This window comes from Talpa occidentalis, unplaced genomic scaffold, assembly GCF_014898055.3.
Source record: "Talpa occidentalis isolate TD23 unplaced genomic scaffold, MPIMG_talOcc4v2.1 talOcc4.5, whole genome shotgun sequence".
Taxonomy (NCBI): Eukaryota; Metazoa; Chordata; class Mammalia; order Eulipotyphla; family Talpidae; genus Talpa; species Talpa occidentalis.
This window is the reverse complement of record NW_023604861.1, coordinates 39,632,072-39,651,872: the sequence shown is the minus strand read 5'-3', so window position 1 is coordinate 39,651,872 and position 19,801 is coordinate 39,632,072. Positions and strand designations below refer to the sequence as shown.

The window sequence follows — 19,801 nt, the reverse complement described above, 5'->3', positions numbered from 1 at the left end:
CCCACTTCATGGAGAGCTGATGGACTTGAAGCAGGCTAGTTTATTATTTGTTTTAGTTGATTAAAAATGTTTTTGTTTTAAATTGCCTGTAGTAAAGTATGTTTTGCTATTTAACCTCATGAAAGATACAGTTCACACTGTACCAAAGATGGTATATCACTAGTATGATTACCAGTGGTAATTACTACTGGTAAGATTATTTCACATAAATATATTATTAATTTAAGCTCATCAAGGAAAGAAATTTTTTACCTTCAAATTCTTCAACATCTAAACTAGTCCCCATTAGTAGTTGTTGAATAAATATTTATTGAATGAAAGATTTGGAATGCCCTGATATGAAAAAGTGAGCATAGTTTTTTACTCTATCACACTTCCATATTGCTTCACAATTAGTGAAAGTTTCACAAAATATAAATGAAAACATCCTGTGTTTTCATTCACCAAGCCTCACACCCTGGTTTTATCTGTGTGTGCATTCTCATATACTCATTCAATTTTGTTTTTTAATCTTTTAATAATAAGTGATATTAATCTGTATTCCATTCATTAATTCTTTTTAAAAAGTGTATTAGAAAATGCATTTCTTTAATGGCAAAGAAAAAGAGAAAAAACGGGCCTTCATACTGTTTTGGGGTTGTTTTTTTTCTGGAAAAGGTAAATGAAGTTCCTACAAAGAATTTAGGTCACTGAATATCTAAAATTTACCAAGAAACCTTGGTTTTCAGAGTCAAGATAAAAGATCCAGTGTTTAAGATAGCATTTCAGTAGATTTGTTTTTAAAGATTAGCCAACTTTGAAAGTTTTAGAGTTTGTTACAAGATTTGATTATCAGCTTGGCTTTGAATATTGGAGAAATTTATTTTTAATAGTATTAATATAGTACTAGGAGATGTGATGAGGAGGGTAAGTAAATTTTGAAAACTCAGCATAATTTTAAATTTTACTTGTAATTTTTGTCTTGTTTGTTTTTACTTTTATTTTTATTATTGAGATTCAGTGGAATCGGCTCACACCTCCGCAGATATGTATCACCACACCTACCACTCAGAGACCCATATATCTTTACCTTATACTATGGGACCTACTCTCCTCTTTGTCCCCACCCACTTTCCCTTCAAGTAGCCTCAGTTCTGCAATCATATATCTAGGCTTTGTTTTGGTTTAGTTCCTTTGTTTTGTTTCTCAGTCTTTGACATATTAAGTGATGCAATACAGTATTTGTTGTTCTCCTTTGGTTTATTTTATGTAGCATAATCTCCAGTGTATATGGACCACATCTTAATCCATTCACCTGTCCTGGGCACTTTGCTTGTTTTCATAGCTTGGCTAATTATAAATAGTGCTGCAATGAACATAGGAGTACATCAAATCCCTTTGAACAGTGTTTTGTATTCTTTTGGATAGGTACCTAGGAGTATCTTGCAAGGTATCCAGTACCTGCTAGATCATATAATACACATATTCTTAAAAATTTTTAAAGTCTCCATATTGTTTTCCATAGAGGCTGGAGCAGTCTACATTCCAGTCAACAGTGTACAGGGATAGCATTTTCTCTACACCCTTACCAACACTTGTTTCTCGATTTTCTGGTTTTTGGGCTTTTTTTTAAAATATGGTCCATTTTCATGGGAGTGAGAGAATATATGTGTCATTGTGTTTTTGATTTGCTTTTCCCTGATAATAAGTGATATTAAACTTTTTTTTCATGTGCCTGTTGGCCATCTGTACATCTTCTTTGGAGAGTGTCTATTTAGCTCTTCAGCTTTTTTCAGTTGAATTCTTTGTTTTTTCTGTTGAAACAACATATTTTTAAATGTTTACCTTCCATCAGATGACAGTTTCACTGTGGTTATTCTCTACCTGCTATTCCCAGCAAGCACCTACCTCTGAAGAGCAAAGTGTTACACGATAGTAAACTTCCTTCCGTAAATATTCTCCCCGTAATGTCTTCCTTTTATGGTTTGTTAGGATTTTTTTGCATCTGGACATATTAGTGATGAGTGATTGACTACTAGATAAAAACTATTTGTGCTCCAAAACAACTATTTTAAGAGCTGGAATCCTTTTAGTCTTTTTGACAGAAACACTTACTTTGCTGATCTCACTGAAAGGAACTTTTCCTTCAACGCATTCAAAGCACATATAATAATAAATAGTAATACTCCTCCTCTGTTATTTTCCTTACTTTTTACTCTAGTATATCCCATAATATCTTCTATTTTAATTCCCTCTGTAAAGAGGGATAATCTTGGGTTTCAAAAAGTTATTGCTTAAAGTAGGAGGACCAGACTTAAATCCAGCTCTGGCTTTTAACTAACACTGCAATAATCATAGCTCATTTGTTTCTTCCTTTTTGTGTATTAGATGGCAACATTGCTTGTAATATGTACTGCTTCTGTTTAAGGGTCTGGAGATGTCTCTTTCCCAACTTGTTGAAATAAGTGTGTCTTTTTTTTTGGCAGGAGTAGAAGGGTAATGTGCTGCTATTCAGCAGAGAGCCCAGAATGTTTGTAAACATCAATTCTTAAATGTATTTGTATCATCTCTGTCTCAGTATTCTCTCTGTTGTTGAAATTATTATTAATGCTCCTTTTCTTTCATTACTTATTTAAAATAAGAATTGTGGAAATGACCTTCTTAATGTTGGCATGAATTCTACACTGAAAAAATATTCCAATAGCTCGCACTTCTTCTTAATCAGTAATGTTATGCTTATATCTTATTGGCAAAAAGTATCATTCTATATTCAAAATCATTAAGAATTGAGCAAAGATATACTAAGTGGTACCTATGTGCCACATAAGTACTTATGTGAACCATTCATAATTACCATTTATACTTTAATGAGCTAACTGAGAAAAATTTTTTTTGAAACTCTTGTGTCATCTTTGTCCCTTCTCTTTTATGTTGATCTATCATTGTTTTTCTAAAAGAAAGCTAGTTATAAAGCAATTTAAATACAACCCAGTAAAATAACTTCCTCAAAATAAACATCACTATTTTGAGCTTTGCACCTCAATAAATTAGAAAATAATAGCCTAATGTACCTTTACAAGCAGAAGTTCAGAACAGATTGTGCTTGATCTCCTGAGGCTGATTTTCTTATTTTGACAAAAACCTGTTCTACAGGCTAGTTACTTGAATTGAGTCTGGATCCATTCAAAATTACCATTGAAGGGCCTCCCCGGTGGCGCAGCGGTTGAGCGCTGGGTTGCGAAGCTGCCCGCAGCCTCTGCAGCGCCGGTTCGATCCCCGGCTGCTCCCCGGCCACCGGAGGAGGGTCCCTCATGGCGCGCAGACCTCTCCTGCCGCCCGCTGCTCCCCTCAGCAGTGTACTTCGGTCCTTCTGCCTGCTCTGCTCCCCGCTCTGGCTCTGGTGAATTCTCTCACCCTCCCGCGCTTCTGACTGTACCCAGTGCATGTATAAACAAACAAAGAAACAAATAAATAAATAAAACATGCCTCTATAAAAAAAAAAAAACAAAATTACCATTGAAATAGTAATAACTCCAATTTAAATAAAAACTTTAAAAGCACAGAGTTAGAAGAATAAAATTTAGCCATATATATATATATATATATATATTTTTAGAGTTGCCCCTTTATTGATACAGGCTTTAATTAATGGACAGCTTTAGTGTATAAGATAGCAAGAGGTGAGAACAATTTTAGCAGTTAGCTGAACATTCTAATTAATTCATCAAGTGTTACTAGTAACTGTGATATACTGGAATGCCATCTCTTTTTGAAACTTTTAGGCTAAGGAAATGTGATTAAGATGTATTTTAATATTTCATCTCCCCAGTAATGTTGAAATTGTTGACTCTATTAAAATTTTTATATGCCTGTGTGTCAAGGCTATTCTTGAACAATCATATTAGAACTGAAATTGTAGCAAATAAAATAATATCTTAGGGTCATTGCTTATTTGTATCAAGAATTAATATCGTTTGACCCAAGATGCTCAAAAATACAGACCAATGATTTTAATCAAATATTATATGAAAAAGAATTACCTTTGAGAGTCAGTTTATAAGCTACCAGTGGCAATAGTAGTCAACTTCTCATTTGTTAAGTTTTTAATATTTTATATTGAAAAGCAAGTTTTTTTCTTTTTGTATTAAGTACTATGCAGAACACAATGGATTGTTTTCTATCTTATGTAATCAATGGCATTTACTGAAATATAAACCAATGCATTTTTGTAAGTTGAATATCATCTTACAAATTTTAGTGGCTTTCCATTTCGTTTTCCACCAATGTATGATGCAGTATTAATAATAAACACAGTACAGAACCACTTTGTCCTATAAATTCCTCTTTGTCTCAGACTACTCCACTGAAATCCATGATTCCCCTTTCATTTTTCTTCATTGTACTTCTTTTTGAAAATTATCTGATTTGTGCTTGTTCCTTCAAAGCTACAATTTTTATTTCTTGTAAGAAATCTAATTTGACAAGGTGATGCTATCAGAATTCAAGTGTTATAGAGCAATTTCACTTGCCTTTTTTTTTTTAAGTTGAAATACACCTTGTATTTCCTATTCTTTTTTTTCAATAAATTATTATATTTTATATAATTCTTACATCATTTTTCATTTTTACATAATGTATGCATTTTCATTTTGGTTATATTCCCCATATAATTCCCACCCTCTTTTTCTGACCCTAATCCCTCTTCTCCCCCCGGCCCCCACTGTAGTGTGTCTCTGGTCTATAGTTGCTTGTTGATTTTGATTTTTACTTTATTATAATTAGTCTTTTTCCTGGTCTCTTATTTAGGTTTTCTAAATTCCTGCTATGAGTGAGGCCATCCGGTATTTTTCTTTTGCTTTCTGGCTTATTTCGCTGAGCATGATACCTTCCAACTCCATCCAAGTTGCTGCAAATTGCATGAGTTTATCTTTTTTGATTACTGAGTAATATTCCATTGTGTATATATACCACATCTTCTTGATCCAGTCATCTGTTTTTGGGCATTTGGGTTGTTTCCAAAGCTTAGCTATTGTAAATAGTGCTGCTATAAACATAGGGGTGCAGGTGCCCTTTTGAATTAATGTTTCTGTGTCCTTTGGGTAAATACCTAGGAATGGAATTGCTGGATCATATGGAAGCTCTATCTTTAGTAGGTTGAGGAATCTCCACACAGCTCTCCATAGTGGTTGGACCAGTTTGCACTCCCACCAGCAGTGCAGGAGAGTTTCTTTTTCTCCACATCCTCACCAACATTTGTTGTTGCTAGTTTTTTCAATATGTGCCATTCTCACAGGTGTAAGATGGTATCTCATTGTACTTTTGATTACAAGTGATGTTGAACATTTTTTCATATGCCTGTTGGCCATTTGCATTTCCTCTTTGGAGCAGTTTCTTTTTAGCTCTTCTGCCGATTTTTTGACTGGATTATTTTATGTGTTTTTTTGTTTTGTTTTGTTTTGTTTTTTGAGTCTCATCAGTTCTTTGTAGATTTTTGTGATCAGTCCTTTATCACTAGTGTTGTGTGCAAAAATTTTCTCCAAGTCAGTGGGGTTTCTCTTTGTTTTGGTTATTGTCTCTTTTGCTGTGCACAAGCTCTTTAATGTTTCCTATTCTTAATCTGTTATGAAGCACTGTAGTTATTAAGGTAACAACTGAATTTTCTTTCTGCTGACAATGATACAAGAGTTCCTTTTTCCATTTTGGTTCTGGGAGGTGTCATGTTGTTGCCCATTAAATATTTGACAACTGAGGTGAGAAATTCATTATATTGCTATAAAAATCTATATGAATACGTCTCTTTCTCTTCCTCACCTACCTCTTCCTTCTGTATTGCTAGAATATTAGCTTTGAATTTAAGTGAGATTACTTGTAAAATCTCTTCTTACTTGTTTAAAACCCTAAAAATTAATTTTAGCAACAAGTAGCATAACTTATGTCCTGCAGTAATGAGTATATGACTTAAATATTATATTGCTTAAGAAATACTCACACTTAAAGTTGGTAAGCACCAATAAATTGTTTCCATGTATTTTCAGTTTTCTTAATATCCCTCACAAGGTTTTGTTTTAGATACATATTCATTTGAATTTTAGCAAAGACAAAATAATAATATTGGAGTCTTTTAAAAGTATAATGCTAGGGCTGTGGGAAGCAGTAGACCATAGTAGAGCTACCACACTCATGAGAGCCAGCATCAGTGTGATGGGAGCTCAAAATAATCAGGAATGTCAATCAGTCAAACCCCCAGGAAATTAAGAGCCCAGTCATCATTTCATCTAGTTAGAGGGAAAAGCTTGCCATCTAGGTGCAAATAAAGCAGGTAGTTTAGAAATTGTAATGTCAATAATTGTATTTCCATTATACTTTATCAACCCCTGGTAAATGAGGACACTGATGTAGAAAGTTACCCACTACATAGTCAGTCTATGTTCAACTCAATTAGAGCATGTGATGGACATAAACTGTCTTCTTGACTCACCAATTCCAAGTTTGTATCTCAACATGACTATTCTAATACACATTTTTAAATGAATAAGGTTATGTATCTCTAAGAGTCAACCTTAATCTAACCTAACATTTATTGACATGGGTTCTATAGTTCCAAGCTTAGTGTTTAAGGACAAACAAAGAGTTCCATGATCCAATAAATTTGGGAGTCCATGTGCTGTGTGCTGTACTATAAGCTTCAGTATTAACATTTAATTTTTTTAGCTTTTTTTTAATTTGTTCATGCATTAATTTATTCAACAAATATTTACTGAATTCTTAATGCATGCCAGAAATTCATTAGCTGCTGGTAACAGGGTGAGGACAATGTAGATAAAGTATACACTCAGAGTCTACAGGATATATAGAAAGATTGATATTAGATTAGATTAAGGACTGAAATAGAGGCAATCCAGGGCTCAAAGGGAACATACAGCAAGGTCATCAGGGAAGGGATTTCCAAGAAGTACCAGTATATATTAAAACCCTGCAGATGAAGTAGAAGCTAGACAAGGAACTTTGTCACATAGATAGCAATATCAATAACAAAAAGCTATAGCCAACATGTAATTACTTTTTCCCTCTGCCATACACTGTGCTAGCTACTCTTCAACTGTTCTACCTGGGTGGGTTTTATTACTTACTCAAGATCTGTAGCTAATGTAGAGCAAGAAGTAGAATTTGAATCCTGGTTGGTCTGACTCCAAGGTCCTTTTTCAGCTATCCATAACTGCCCTTCAAAACAATTCATTGAGAGCCTCCCTGGTGGCGCAGCGGATTGAGCACAGCACTGTGAAGCTGTCCACAGCTTCTGCAGTGCCAGTTCGATCCCAGCGAGAATCCCACATGGCGTGCAGACCTCTCCTGTTGAGCCCGCTGCTCTCCTCAGCAGTGTATTTTGGTTGTCTGCCTCTTCTGTTCCCCACTCTGTCTCTGGTGAATCCTTTCACCCTCCTGTGCCTCTGGCCTGTACCCCAGCTCTTGTATAAAAATAAATAAATCTTTAAAAAAAAATAGAAAAAAAACCCAAAAGTTTAAAAAAAATTCATTGATTTTGATTAGATTTGTTTTATGAAAGCAAAACAATGATTTGAATGATATATTAAGTTTGACTTTGATTGTAATTATGTGATAGTTACTAGGTTTTTAAAAATAGATACACCTTTATAATTTTAATAGATGTGGTAAAATTTGGCATTTGGATAGAAGTTTCAGAAGTATTTTATAGCACTATGATTTAAAGTTCCCATTCCAAGTTGTGTCTTACACATAGTAAGTACTCCAAACAACACAATTATAACTTCACATTTTACTTTGAGTAAGTGGGAGGGTAGTTTTAAAGGACAGTCTTAAACTCTTGTAAATAATGGTACTACTGTAATTTAAAATTAAGTCTGATTCCCTCTGACATGACCAGGTTGGTCATGTTTTTTTGTTTTTTCGTTTTTATTTCGTTCTAAGATAGTATATATGTAGAAGATGAGATATAAAATTGATCCCCTTAAAAATATCTGAACCTACCTATCACCTACAACTTCTGTACAGATATTTTTGGCTACAATAATCACAGGTGATGTGAACATCAAACATCTTATATGAGAAGGTGCACAACATCCAGGTAGATCACAATTAATACTCCTAAAGATCCTAATCTAAAGGAGGGTCAGGTAAATAGTGTGTAGATTTGACAATATTAGTGGATAGTCCTAATCCTGGCAAAAATATTCAAATGTCATGATGTAACTCTTGTGTCTGTAGTGAAGGCAGGCAGTCTAGCTTTCAGACCCTGAAATCACCCTCAGGAGGTGATTTTGGAGGCTAAAAAAAATTCATCACAAAGGAAATTACCAGAAGGATAAAGAGAAGAACCTGGATAATCTGTACATCTGTATTAATTCCCAAACCTTGTCATGTATAGATAGGTACATCCACAAAACAGTGTTGCTGAGTTGAATTTCATATGCTGTCATTATTCATTTTGAGAAAAGCAGGATAGTGAAGAATAAGAAAAAAAAGTTCTCTCCTGTTGTATTTTTATTCATGCTCAAGCATCATTTTATTTCTTACTAACTTTGTGTTGGTTTAACTTTAGGGACACCACTGTACAAACCCTTACTCTTCAGCCTTCTGTTAAAGATGGACTTATTGTGTATGAAGACTCACCTTTGGTTAGTAATTCAGTTTTGTGAATATTCTCAACTGTATTTTTTAAACTGCTACCTGTGTTTCAATCTTTGAGGAAGAAAATCTTTCTTAAATTCTAGTACAAGTCATACTTCACAAGAAAGCACTGGTTTCTGTGTCATTTTGGGAAAAGGATATTTAATTATAAATTGAAGGGGATGGGTGCAATATGTTTTCTTATTCCTTCTCTCTCCAGAAAGAGATTGTTAGGGAATGACAGAAATCCTTTCATTTCTTTTTCCTTTACAGAATTTAAAAAGTAAACAAAGTTTGCTGTTATTTTCAAATTTATAGAATTTGAAATTAGATAATGCTCCTAGAATTTTTTTTAACTGATTTTAATAAGTAAAAGATATTAGCTCAGTATTTTGGGAAGCTGGAAAACTCAATCCTCAGCATCTCACATTAGGCCCAAGAAATCCCAACTTGCCAAGACATCCCTATATATAGATAAGTCCTTTGCAGCAATGACACAAACAAGCCATCTTGAAAACCTCAGTGGTCCAGACCCCAGTGACTGAAGTCTGGTGATTCTGCCAGGTGGGGCTTGAACTTTTCTTGAACAGGGATGCTGAATTTGAGAAATAGCAGCTACATTCTTTCTCTTTTTATTCAGTTTGGTTTTTTACCCTAAATTTTTAAAATATCCTTATCAGGTGTTTCTTTGTTTTAGTATGGAGTAAAATATTTTTGGTCAATGGAATCACCTCTTTCTCATACTTATGTCCCATGTTTAAATTCATTGAGTATGTCTCCCTGTCTGCTTCCTTAATGTTTTTAAGAGTTTTTCCTAGATTTCACTTTTCTTCTCATCTTTCACCTAATCACCTAAAATCTATGACTCATTTTTCACTCTCCTCTTTATATCTCATTAGCCAGGACTGGATTTCACCTCAGCAAAACTCTTCATATCAATCCAATGTTTTTTATTTCCATTTTTTTCATACCTCCTCCCCTAAAATCAGATCACCAAATCACTTTATAGCAGGATTATTTTCATTATCTTCTTTTAGTCTAGTGTGCATATTGCTATCATGGTAAATACATTGAAAATATAGTTTTAGCTCTAGTCTGATAATATCTGAACTCGTAAATTTTTAATTACATCCCATTACTTAAGGAGGTAAAGTACATATTTCTTAAGTCTTTCTCAAGTCCTTAATAGTAGAGACTTGGTCTACCCTTTCAGATCCTAAAATTATACAGTTTTAGAGTCATAACAAATGTAGTGATCTAAAATCCACTCATGGTGGTGTCTTACTCCTCTTACCCCCTTGGCACTGTGATTTCTCTATTTTTATGCTTGTTTTTACTATTTCCTCTCCCAACTCTATGATACAAGATGTTGTAGACATCACCACAATAAAAATAACTCTGATACTAAAGTGAAATACACTGATTACTATAGAATTAGCAGATTAGTAACCATGTGAAGCTTTTAGTGGAGTTCTATAAATTTTCTTTTCAGCTCTGTTAAATATTTGTGTGTGTGTGTTATAGTAATCCGAAATTTTAAACTCAGCTATTTAAATCTAAAGCAGTAATTGATGAAATGTTTCAAATGGTTGCTCTCATTTTTTTGTTTATGATAACTATTCTGTCTTCAAGGTTAAATCAGTAAAGATGGGTCATATTTTGGTAGTAGATGAAGCAGACAAGGCCCCAACAAATGTAACCTGTATTTTAAAAACTCTAGTAGAAAATGGAGAAATGATTCTTGCAGATGGGAGACGCATTATTGCAAGTGAGTATTAAAAAAACAACTTTTCCCTTAATTTATGCAGTTTTTACATTTCTAGTATCAAATCGCACACTTATCTTTCACAAGCAATAAGCATAAATTCAATACAACTCAAATTGTCTGGGTTGACAGTCATTTATAAAAATCAATAGTTCTGAATCTAGCTTTTAACAGTTTCACTTTTTATGGTCAGAGGGTATTTTTGACAGTTTCATTAGTTTTAGGACAAGTCAGCTTCATATTTTCCTACTCTAAGAATATCAGTATTAATCCTTTTTATACTTATTTCAACTATTTGTGTGCAATGTAATGTCTTTCATTGTTTTCTGCAGTTTTTTAAAGTTCTCTTTTGTTTATTATAGTATTAAAATTAATGTTGTTAGCTCATGGTATGACTCTGTGTGTGTATACATACATATTTTACACACACATATCCCTGCCTTGGAAACTGTTATCCTCTATTTTTGTCATCCTTTTATATTCCTTGTTGTTAGAGAAAATGTGGATAGATGAATCTCATTCATCTAACCTACATGAAAATGTCCAGTTTGTCATATGCAATGTGAGAACAAATTCAAGTTTATAATTTTGAATTTTCATGTCATGAAAATTTACAACTACCAAATGAAAATATATAGCCAATAACAGGTAACTGGACAAGTTAAGACAATTAATTAAAATCTAAAACATTCAAAGAGAGCATGGCAAAGAAGATTCCATTAAATACTTTCAAGTGCATCACCCCAGAGATGTTTTTGGACATTGTCATTGCCAAGATTGTCAGGAAAGATTTCTAGGCAAAATGAGCCTAGGAAACTCAGCATTAATAAAAGTATTCTAACATTTCAGTTTCACAATGAATTTTTGGGAAAAACAAGAGTTTGAATTAGCCTGAACAGTGTCCAAAAGTGGTCATTCAGACACTCAGGATTATAATTCTGCCAAGCCATTTTAGAGATATTATGAAGACAGTGAAATGGAAAGGAAGAAAGAATTGCTCAGCAAAATTGTAGCAAAGGAGTGATTATCTCCTGGTAACACTCTGCATTTTCTGATACATTTTTAAGGGATAGTCTAGAAGTAAAGGAGCTATAAATTTTAAACTTAGGTTGACCTAGCTATACACAAGAGCTCCTGAAGCTCTTTCAAATGTGGTTTCATCAAGCATCGCTTTTAGGGCTATGATTTTCATTTCTTCACGTATTTAAATTTTCATTTTTTATTGTCATTGGTACTTTAACCACTCAATTAAATCTTGCCTTTATTTGGATACTAAACATTAAAACTGTTGGTTATATTACTACATGAATATATGACACATTGAGAGATTATTTTTTGGTATCATAAAAAAGTACAAGTTCTTACAGACTCATCTCAATTAAAACTGCAGGTGCTTCCAAACTATCATTTTTTTTTTTAAAGATAAACAGCCTAAAGACTGTCATATAAATAAACCTATATGATAAGTGTTTCTCTTAAAATAACCATTAAAAAGCTTTTACTATCTTAAATTGTTATCTGGAGTAGCAGTTCTATCTCAAATGTGTACCAGCCAGTAGAATATAATACTCAGTTCCATAAATACCTTAAACATCTGCACAAAGCTCCACTCAACTTAAAATTACTTATTTCTGAATGTGAATTTTTCATTGGAAATAAATCAACATTGTGCTAAGTGATTTACTAGATTTTAAGACCTTTATCATATGTGACTAAGTTTCAGGGTGCATGATCTAACAGGAAAAACTCTTTAGCTGTGTAATGTCAGGCTCTACACAAGTTACAAATTTTAAGGAAAAATAGCTGCTGATTTGTAAGCAATAATAACATTTCAAGCCAAGTTTAATAAGAAAATATTGGGACAAATTTATGGTTTAGATGTGCATTGAATTTAAATAAAAATGAAAGTTCCTCTATAATCTAGTACAAGCTTGATCAGATTGTGTTTTTAAGGAAATTTTCTCAGGATAGTTTTTTTTTTCCCTGCAACCAAGTTATCAAAAATTTCTAGAGCTTTTTGACTTGAACGGTGTGGCTAATTACTTTAAAGGCTGTAATTTGATAGTCATGAGAATTATTAAATATAAATAAGTAAATAAGATGTTTTATTTTTCAGATTCTGCTAATGTGAGTGGAAGAGAAAATGTTATAGTGATCCATCCTGATTTTAGGATGATTGTTCTGGCCAATAGACCTGGATTTCCTTTCCTAGGCAATGATTTCTTCGGTACCTTAGGTAAAAATAGTAATGATAATAACAAAAACAACACCACTAATACTATCCTAGTAGCAATGGTCTCTGTAATGACCATTACTCGATGCCTGCTGTGTCATTATCATAACTCCTGTATTTTTTATCCCCATTTGAAAAGGAGACTGTCTGAGAGAGAAAATAATTGTTTTCTAGGGACACTTGGTTTATGATTTTTAGAGCTGGATTTCATGACTGATTTCAGAGCCTGCTTTCTTAACAAACCATACTTTATTTCGGGCCTCTTGGAGTCAAATACTAAATAAGGAATGGTTTTTTGTTTTGTTTTGTTTTGTTTTCACATTTCCCTAATTGTGAAAGGTTTGAGGCCAGCTCTGAGGAGACTGATTCTCATTGATTAGAGAGGCCCTAGGATAAATTTTAATCATCAAGAGCCTTTAAGGACTGCTCTTCACTATGGCAAGTAGGTAGTTCAGGATACTGGTAATTCTCATATTCAACATGAGGCATGTCCAGTCTCCTAGTAGGGTTTTTAATCTATCAATTTCACATCAAGGATTTTCACATCCAATGAAATTACCTGTGCAATGCTTTAAGTATAAGGATAGGCAATATAGCTTGTTCTTTTTTTTATGTAATCTTTTTCTATTCAGGTAACACTGACTTACAATACTGTATGTGGTTCACAGATATAGGATCAAACCTCTTCAGGTTGTTACTGCACCATCCATATCTACCACAAGACACTCATAGTCCTCCATTATAGTCCATTGTGCTCCCTCCCAACTTTGCTGTCCATCCTGCCCCTCCTCCACTGGCAACCTCATTTTTATGTTCAAACCTAAACTAAGATATATAGTTGTGAAACTACCTAGTGTTCAGACAAAGAGAGCCAAAAAGGTGACCAAAAAAAAAGCAGGTAACCTACAAAGTCACACCCATCAGGCTTACATTAAGATTTTTCTGAGAAAACCCTGCAAACAGAGAGAGAATGAAAGAAAGAATTCAAAATACTTAAAGATAAAAAATTGTCACACTAAAATACTATATCCTGCAAGACTCTCCTTCAGATAGAAGAGAGAAATAAAAGCCTTCCTAGACAAATAGAAGGTGAAAGACTTTACAAACAATACATCTACCCTTCAAGAAATATTTAAAGAAGCTCTTCTAGCTAAACTGAAGAAAGTCCATGAAAACTAAAGACAAAATAGCAGAGGCAAATCATCATATTTCACTATTCACTCTAAGTGAATGAACTAAACTCACCAACCCTAGGCACAGTGTGACTGGTTACATCAGAAAACAAAACCCAACTTTTAGTTGTCTCCAGGAAACAAGTTTGAGTTTCAAAGATTAAGGCTCAAATTAAATGGTTGAAAGCTATAAGCAAATAGGACCCAAAAAAAGGCAGGGACAGTTTTATATATATATAAATCAGATAAAATAGACTTCCTGCTTTAAAAAAAGGTAAGAAGAGACAGGAATGTATATTATATAATGGTTAAGGGAAATATATCAGGAAGACATTCTCTCTCTCTTTCTCTCTCTGCATCAAGTGAGGGAACAACAAAATATATATGACTACTGTTGACAAGTCTGCACTTGATCTTAGCCAAAAGGCCGAGAAGCGATGTTGTTGACAAGTCTGAAAACAGCATTGGAAGCAACACAATAGTGAGGGGGTACTTTATGCCACCTTCATCAATGGACAAATCACACAGACAGAAACTCAACAAGGAATCAATAGCCTTAAATATGAAATTACATCACATGGACTTAATAGACATTTTTAGGGCACTGTAACCCCCAAAAGCTGACTACACATTATTCTCAAGTGCACATAGAAAATTCTCCAGGATATACCACATATAGGGGCACAAAACAAGTATCAGTAAATTTATGAGGATTGAAATCATAGGAAGTATCTTCTCTGATCCTGAGACTTTCCTTTTCTATTGCATTAGATGTTTACTTTCCTCTCTATACCATTCTACCATTGGGTGGACTTTTTGTGTAATTTTACACATTTAAAAACAGAAGTTCCTTGTTGAGCAACTGTTGGCTCTTCAACTATTCCATATTTCCTATGGCATTATAATGGATTAGTTGCAAACTGAATGTGAATCTTCTGTTTTTTTCCATAGGTGATATTTTTAGCTGCCATGCAGTTGATAATCCTAAACCCCACTCAGAGCTTGAGATGCTCAGGCAGTATGGACCAAATGTGCCAGAGCCCATCCTTCAGAAGCTTGTAGCTGCCTTTGGAGAGCTGAGAAGTTTAGCAGACCAGGGGATTATTAACTATCCTTATTCCACCAGGGAAATTGTCAACATAGTCAAACATTTACAGGTATGGCACACACATATGCATAAAAGTTTAGAAGTAGCCATTAAATCTTTTTTTTTAGACTGCTTAATTCATACCATGTCAACTTCTATCGATTTAATACTGATTGAGATGATATAATATGAAATGTTTGTGATCTAAATTTTACATCAGGAGCACCAGTGAACATTTTATGTTTAGCCTTTAGCTTTACTTTGGTGAAGTTCTATACTATGATGGTTGTCAAAGAGCTAGGAAATTTGGTGGAGGATTGTTGGGGGTGCTGGAGGAAGATAAGAAAATGAGGCAGCAGGGAAGCTTTACTATTGTTTGACTATGTATAACAAGCATGTGGTATCTGGGTGAAAGATATTTTCACTTTAAAAACAAAAGACTTGGAGATAGAAAAGTGACTAGGATTTACAGAATATCTGTATACTTACAGTATATAGTATACCCGTATACTAACTATACCTGTATACTTTAAGAAAGTTTTATAGGGTATAGTAAAAGAGTGAAATTCCTTGTAGCCATGTATAGTAATAAGTAGTCACCTTAGTAAAGAAAACAATTCTTCCCTTTTTTATTAAATTTTTTATTTTCTTAACATTGTTGATAGTTTCATGGGTTTTTTTTTTTATTTGTACTGGGTTGTTTTTTTTTTTTTTCCCTTACATCTTTGTTAATTTTTGGACAGTATTTGATTTCTCCCCTCAGGTGTAGTCCCCATAGTTTTCCCACCACCACAGCACTGTGATCCATCACCATAGTCTCTTGAGCTCTTCCCTCCCCTGTTTTGACCCCTCTCTCTTCCCTCCCTCCCCTGCTGTACGCCTCAGGTCAGTTTGCAAGTTTTGTCTTTTCCTGACCCTTTGTTCAGTTTCTCTATTCCCAAAATATAAGTCACACTGTCTAGTATTTATCTTTTCCTTCTGATTTATTTTACCATGATCCCTTCTGGCCCCATCCATATAAATTCTTCTTTTATAACCAATGATAGCCTCTAAGCTAACAGTTACTATCTAATGACTCTGCCTTACCTCCAGCCCTCCATGGGGAAAGGAAAGGAAAAAGGAAAGGTTTATTCTGCCTGTAAAGTCATGTTAAGCCCAACTCAGATTCCAGTATCTAAATAAAATCAATACAGAGCCAGTCAAGGACCCAGAAGACACCACCAGTATAAATTTTTTTTTTCATTTTCACTTGTGCATTTTTACATCATTGTTTATTTTTGTACAATGTTTGATTTCTCCTCTCAGGTGTTGTCCCCATAAAATTACCACCACCAAGACACCTGTGAACTGTCAACATTAGACTCCTGTGCTCTTCCTTCCTGTTGTGATCCCTCTCCCTCACCTGCTGAATGTCTGATTTATTGTTTGCCTGCTAGTTTTGTCTCTTTTTTTTTCCCCTGATCTCTTGTTTGGTTTCCCTATATTCCTCCTATAAGTGAAACCATACTATATTTTTCTTTTTCCTCCTGGCTTATTTCACTGAACATAATCCCTTCCAGCTCCATCCATGTTGCTGTGAATGGCATAAGTTTATCTTTTTTGATTGCTGAGTAATAATCCATTGTGTGTGTATACCACATCTTCTTGATCCAATCATCTGCTTTTTTTTGGCTTTTAGTTTGTTTCCACATTATAGCTATTGTAAATAGTGCTACAATGAATATACGAGTGCAGGTTTCCTTTTGAATTAGCATTTTTTGTGTCTTTTGGGTAGATTCCTAGGAGTGGAATTGCTGGGCTATATGGTAGATCCATTTGTAGTAATTTATGGGTCCTCCACACAGCTTTCTACAGTGATTGGACCAGTTTGCACTCCCACCAGCAATGTAAAAAGATTCCTTTTTCTCTACATCCTCACCACCATTTGTTGTTGTTTGTTTTTTTTAATTTGGGCCATTCTTACTACTACCAGTATAAATTTAGATGTAATTGCTTGTAATACTCATTTTCTTTCTTTCTGCTATTTCCTCTTTCTCTAGTCTCTGTACTTTCTTTCTTGTTCCTTTATCTCTGTTGGTTGTTTTGTTTTGTTTTGTTTTCATTAGTCATAAGCTTGTGACCTGTGACTACAGAACTATCTGTATAAATATTCAACACTGTGTTTTATTTAAATAGATTTTTTGCCCAGTCTGGTACTCCTTTTAAAGTCCAAGCTATCACATAGCAGTGTAAGTCACTGCATACCTAAATCTGAGCACTGATTTAACATTTGAAAGAAGGAATCTTCCCCCACCAAAACTCTAGTATTTATTTAAAAATGAAAATATTACATCATGAAAGCAAACATTAAAAAAAAGGAAAATGTATGTCTACCACCTTCTGGTTATCTGACAAGACTAGTCAATATCTGACCATTTGACCATTTTTCTATCAGCTTTATGTATCTTTATAATAGTCTGTATTTTATTTTGTGTGTAACAGAGGATTTTTTTTTTTTTTTTTTTTTTTTTTTTTTTTTTTTTTACAGAAATTTCCCACTGAAGGTCTCTCCACTGTAGTTAGGAATGTTTTTGACTTTGATTCCTACAATGATGACATGAAGGAGATTTTAACTAATACTTTACACAAATATGGGATACCTATCGGAGCAAAACCTACCAGTGTGCAGCTGGCGAAGGAGTAAGGCAAACTTACTATTGATCCAATATTCTTAGCATTACTGTTCTGATTCATAAATTCTGATAACTCTGAATTTACTGCTACACTCTACTAAACTGGGTTGGTGTGGAAATTATTTTACGCAATTAAACTTTTCATATTAATGCTGCTATTTGCTGGCTGGATTTCAGTTAAATAGCATTATTTATAGGCCTGTAAATTGAGAACTTCGATTATTTTGAATACCCCATGAGTAGGTGTAATGTATTCAAATAAAGGGAAATATTTGTTTCTTTAACAGTCTCTGTCCTTTTCTTGAATTACTATGAGTCTCATTATTTCCTAATCTAGTGCAAAATCACATACAAACACAAAAACTACATAAAGGGATAATATGTGTTTAATTAAGATGTCCTTATTTGTGTCACCATATATTTTTCTTTATGATAGTTTTCTAAGTTTATAATCATTAACTGAAGAGCTCTTTGGTTACTTATTTCAACTTGGCAGATGAAAGAAGTAGTGAAAACAAGTGGGTTTGTTTCTTGTGGGCTGGTTGCCTGACTTCTATTTTGTAATCTCAGGCTATGTACTTAAACTTAGTTAAGAATATTGAAATATGTTGTTGTTCAGAAAAATAGTTGATACTTTATTACTAAGTAGGTCAGTGTAGATTCACTGGAAAACAATTTTAAATATGTATCACTTACTAGCAGTGCATCTAATGTTTTTTGTCTAGAAAAAGTCAATTATCATACGTTCCCAAGGGATAATTCTGTTGTTGAATTATTTAACTTTAGTGTCATATAGGAGGTACTCTTTGCCTTTCCTTAGGAAAAAATTGTTAACTATCAATCAATGATTCATCCAACTATATACAGAAGTATACATACACACATATTCTAAATATCTGTATCATCCTTATTTATTCTTTGGAGTTATTATAAAATCTTGTCAGAACATATGCCAATAAAAATAAATTGTAAAAGTATCAAGGATATCTTGAAGAGAAACAAATATTTCCCTTTTATAGTCAAAACACAAGATGGAGTTATGTTAGAAATTATCAGTGAATTGGCTTATATTATCAAACAAGTGAATTTTTTTTGAAAGAGTGGTTTGGTGTCTACTGATGTATACACATTTCTGTAAAATACTGTTCTTCTCATTGGTTATCATTATTTATGGGGATATTAAAACTAGTTTGGTAACTAAATGGTTGTAAGCATATTAGAGAGTTCAAGAAATTGTCATTCGTATACAAACTTCTATTAGTGCTCATGTTTTATCTTTTTATTAACTGTAGCATTATTTTCAATTGGAAACGGGAATTGTTATAACTGTTAACAAATTTATATAGAGTTTTAACTTCATGGAATCCAGGCTTGTGATTTAAAAAGAACTCTTTTTTTATATCTTTCTACAATGTGAACTAAAAAGAAATGTGTATATGTTCACAAGATAAATCATAAGATAGTTGTTGGCAATTTAAGTCTCTAAGGAAAATAGATAAAATGAGTTAATTTATTCTTTATTATCCTCAGTTCTAAGCTGAAAATTTATTACCATGGCTTGTTAATTCTTGCCATGGCAAGTTAATTTGAACTCTAGTACTTGCTTATGAGTGGAAATAAGTACACTGAGCCTAGAAACAAAATGGTCATACTCACACTAAGATGGGGATGGAAACAACTAGTTGTCCACCCACTGAATATAGCTGGAAATAGACCTATAGCAGATGTAGAGGAAGAATGAATTTTCCCTTGGGGGAGAGATAATAGTAGACTACAATTGCACTTCAAAGCACTCTTTCTTTGTCTGTTAATTGCATTGACTTAGACAACTCAAAAGTTATGGTGTCATTTTATTGCCCTTTAGTGAAGTCCACGGGTTCCATTCTTCTATTTCTATTAAGTTATCACCCTTGCACATAAAAAGGGCAGGTAACATGGAAAAGTGAACAAAGCAATGGCTGGAAATTGAACACACGTTTATGCCTGAGTCAGTTATGGAGAATCAGATGAGAAGACACAGCCCTGCCCTCAAAATATTGACAGTTCCACCTTGGTAATGTGAATATAGTGAAATTACTTAACTAAACAGTCTCCCTATTTGGTATAATGAGAGCATTTCATCTAAATTAGGACATTTTTTCAAATGGGAGGGGGCGCTGTTAATAATAGCTCTGTGAAAGGACATGTGAAATAAGACTGTCCTAATGAGGCCACTAGGTGATCATTCTCATCATACATAACTAATAA

At 33.7% G+C, this 19,801-nt stretch overlaps 1 protein-coding gene across 2 annotated transcripts in view; it reads left to right on the top strand.

Annotated features, from left to right (window-relative positions):
• Positions 1-19,801, top strand: part of VWA8 (von Willebrand factor A domain containing 8) — a 364,311-nt gene that overhangs the window by 192,805 nt on the left and 151,705 nt on the right. For both annotated transcript variants that reach the window (XM_054701470.1, XM_037526940.2), the window contains 5 exons: positions 8,558-8,633; positions 10,258-10,393; positions 12,507-12,626; positions 14,747-14,952; positions 17,410-17,561. In XM_054701470.1, the coding sequence (XP_054557445.1) occupies positions 8,558-8,633; positions 10,258-10,393; positions 12,507-12,626; positions 14,747-14,952; positions 17,410-17,561 (690 nt within the window). The remainder of the gene's footprint in view (positions 1-8,557; positions 8,634-10,257; positions 10,394-12,506; positions 12,627-14,746; positions 14,953-17,409; positions 17,562-19,801) is intronic.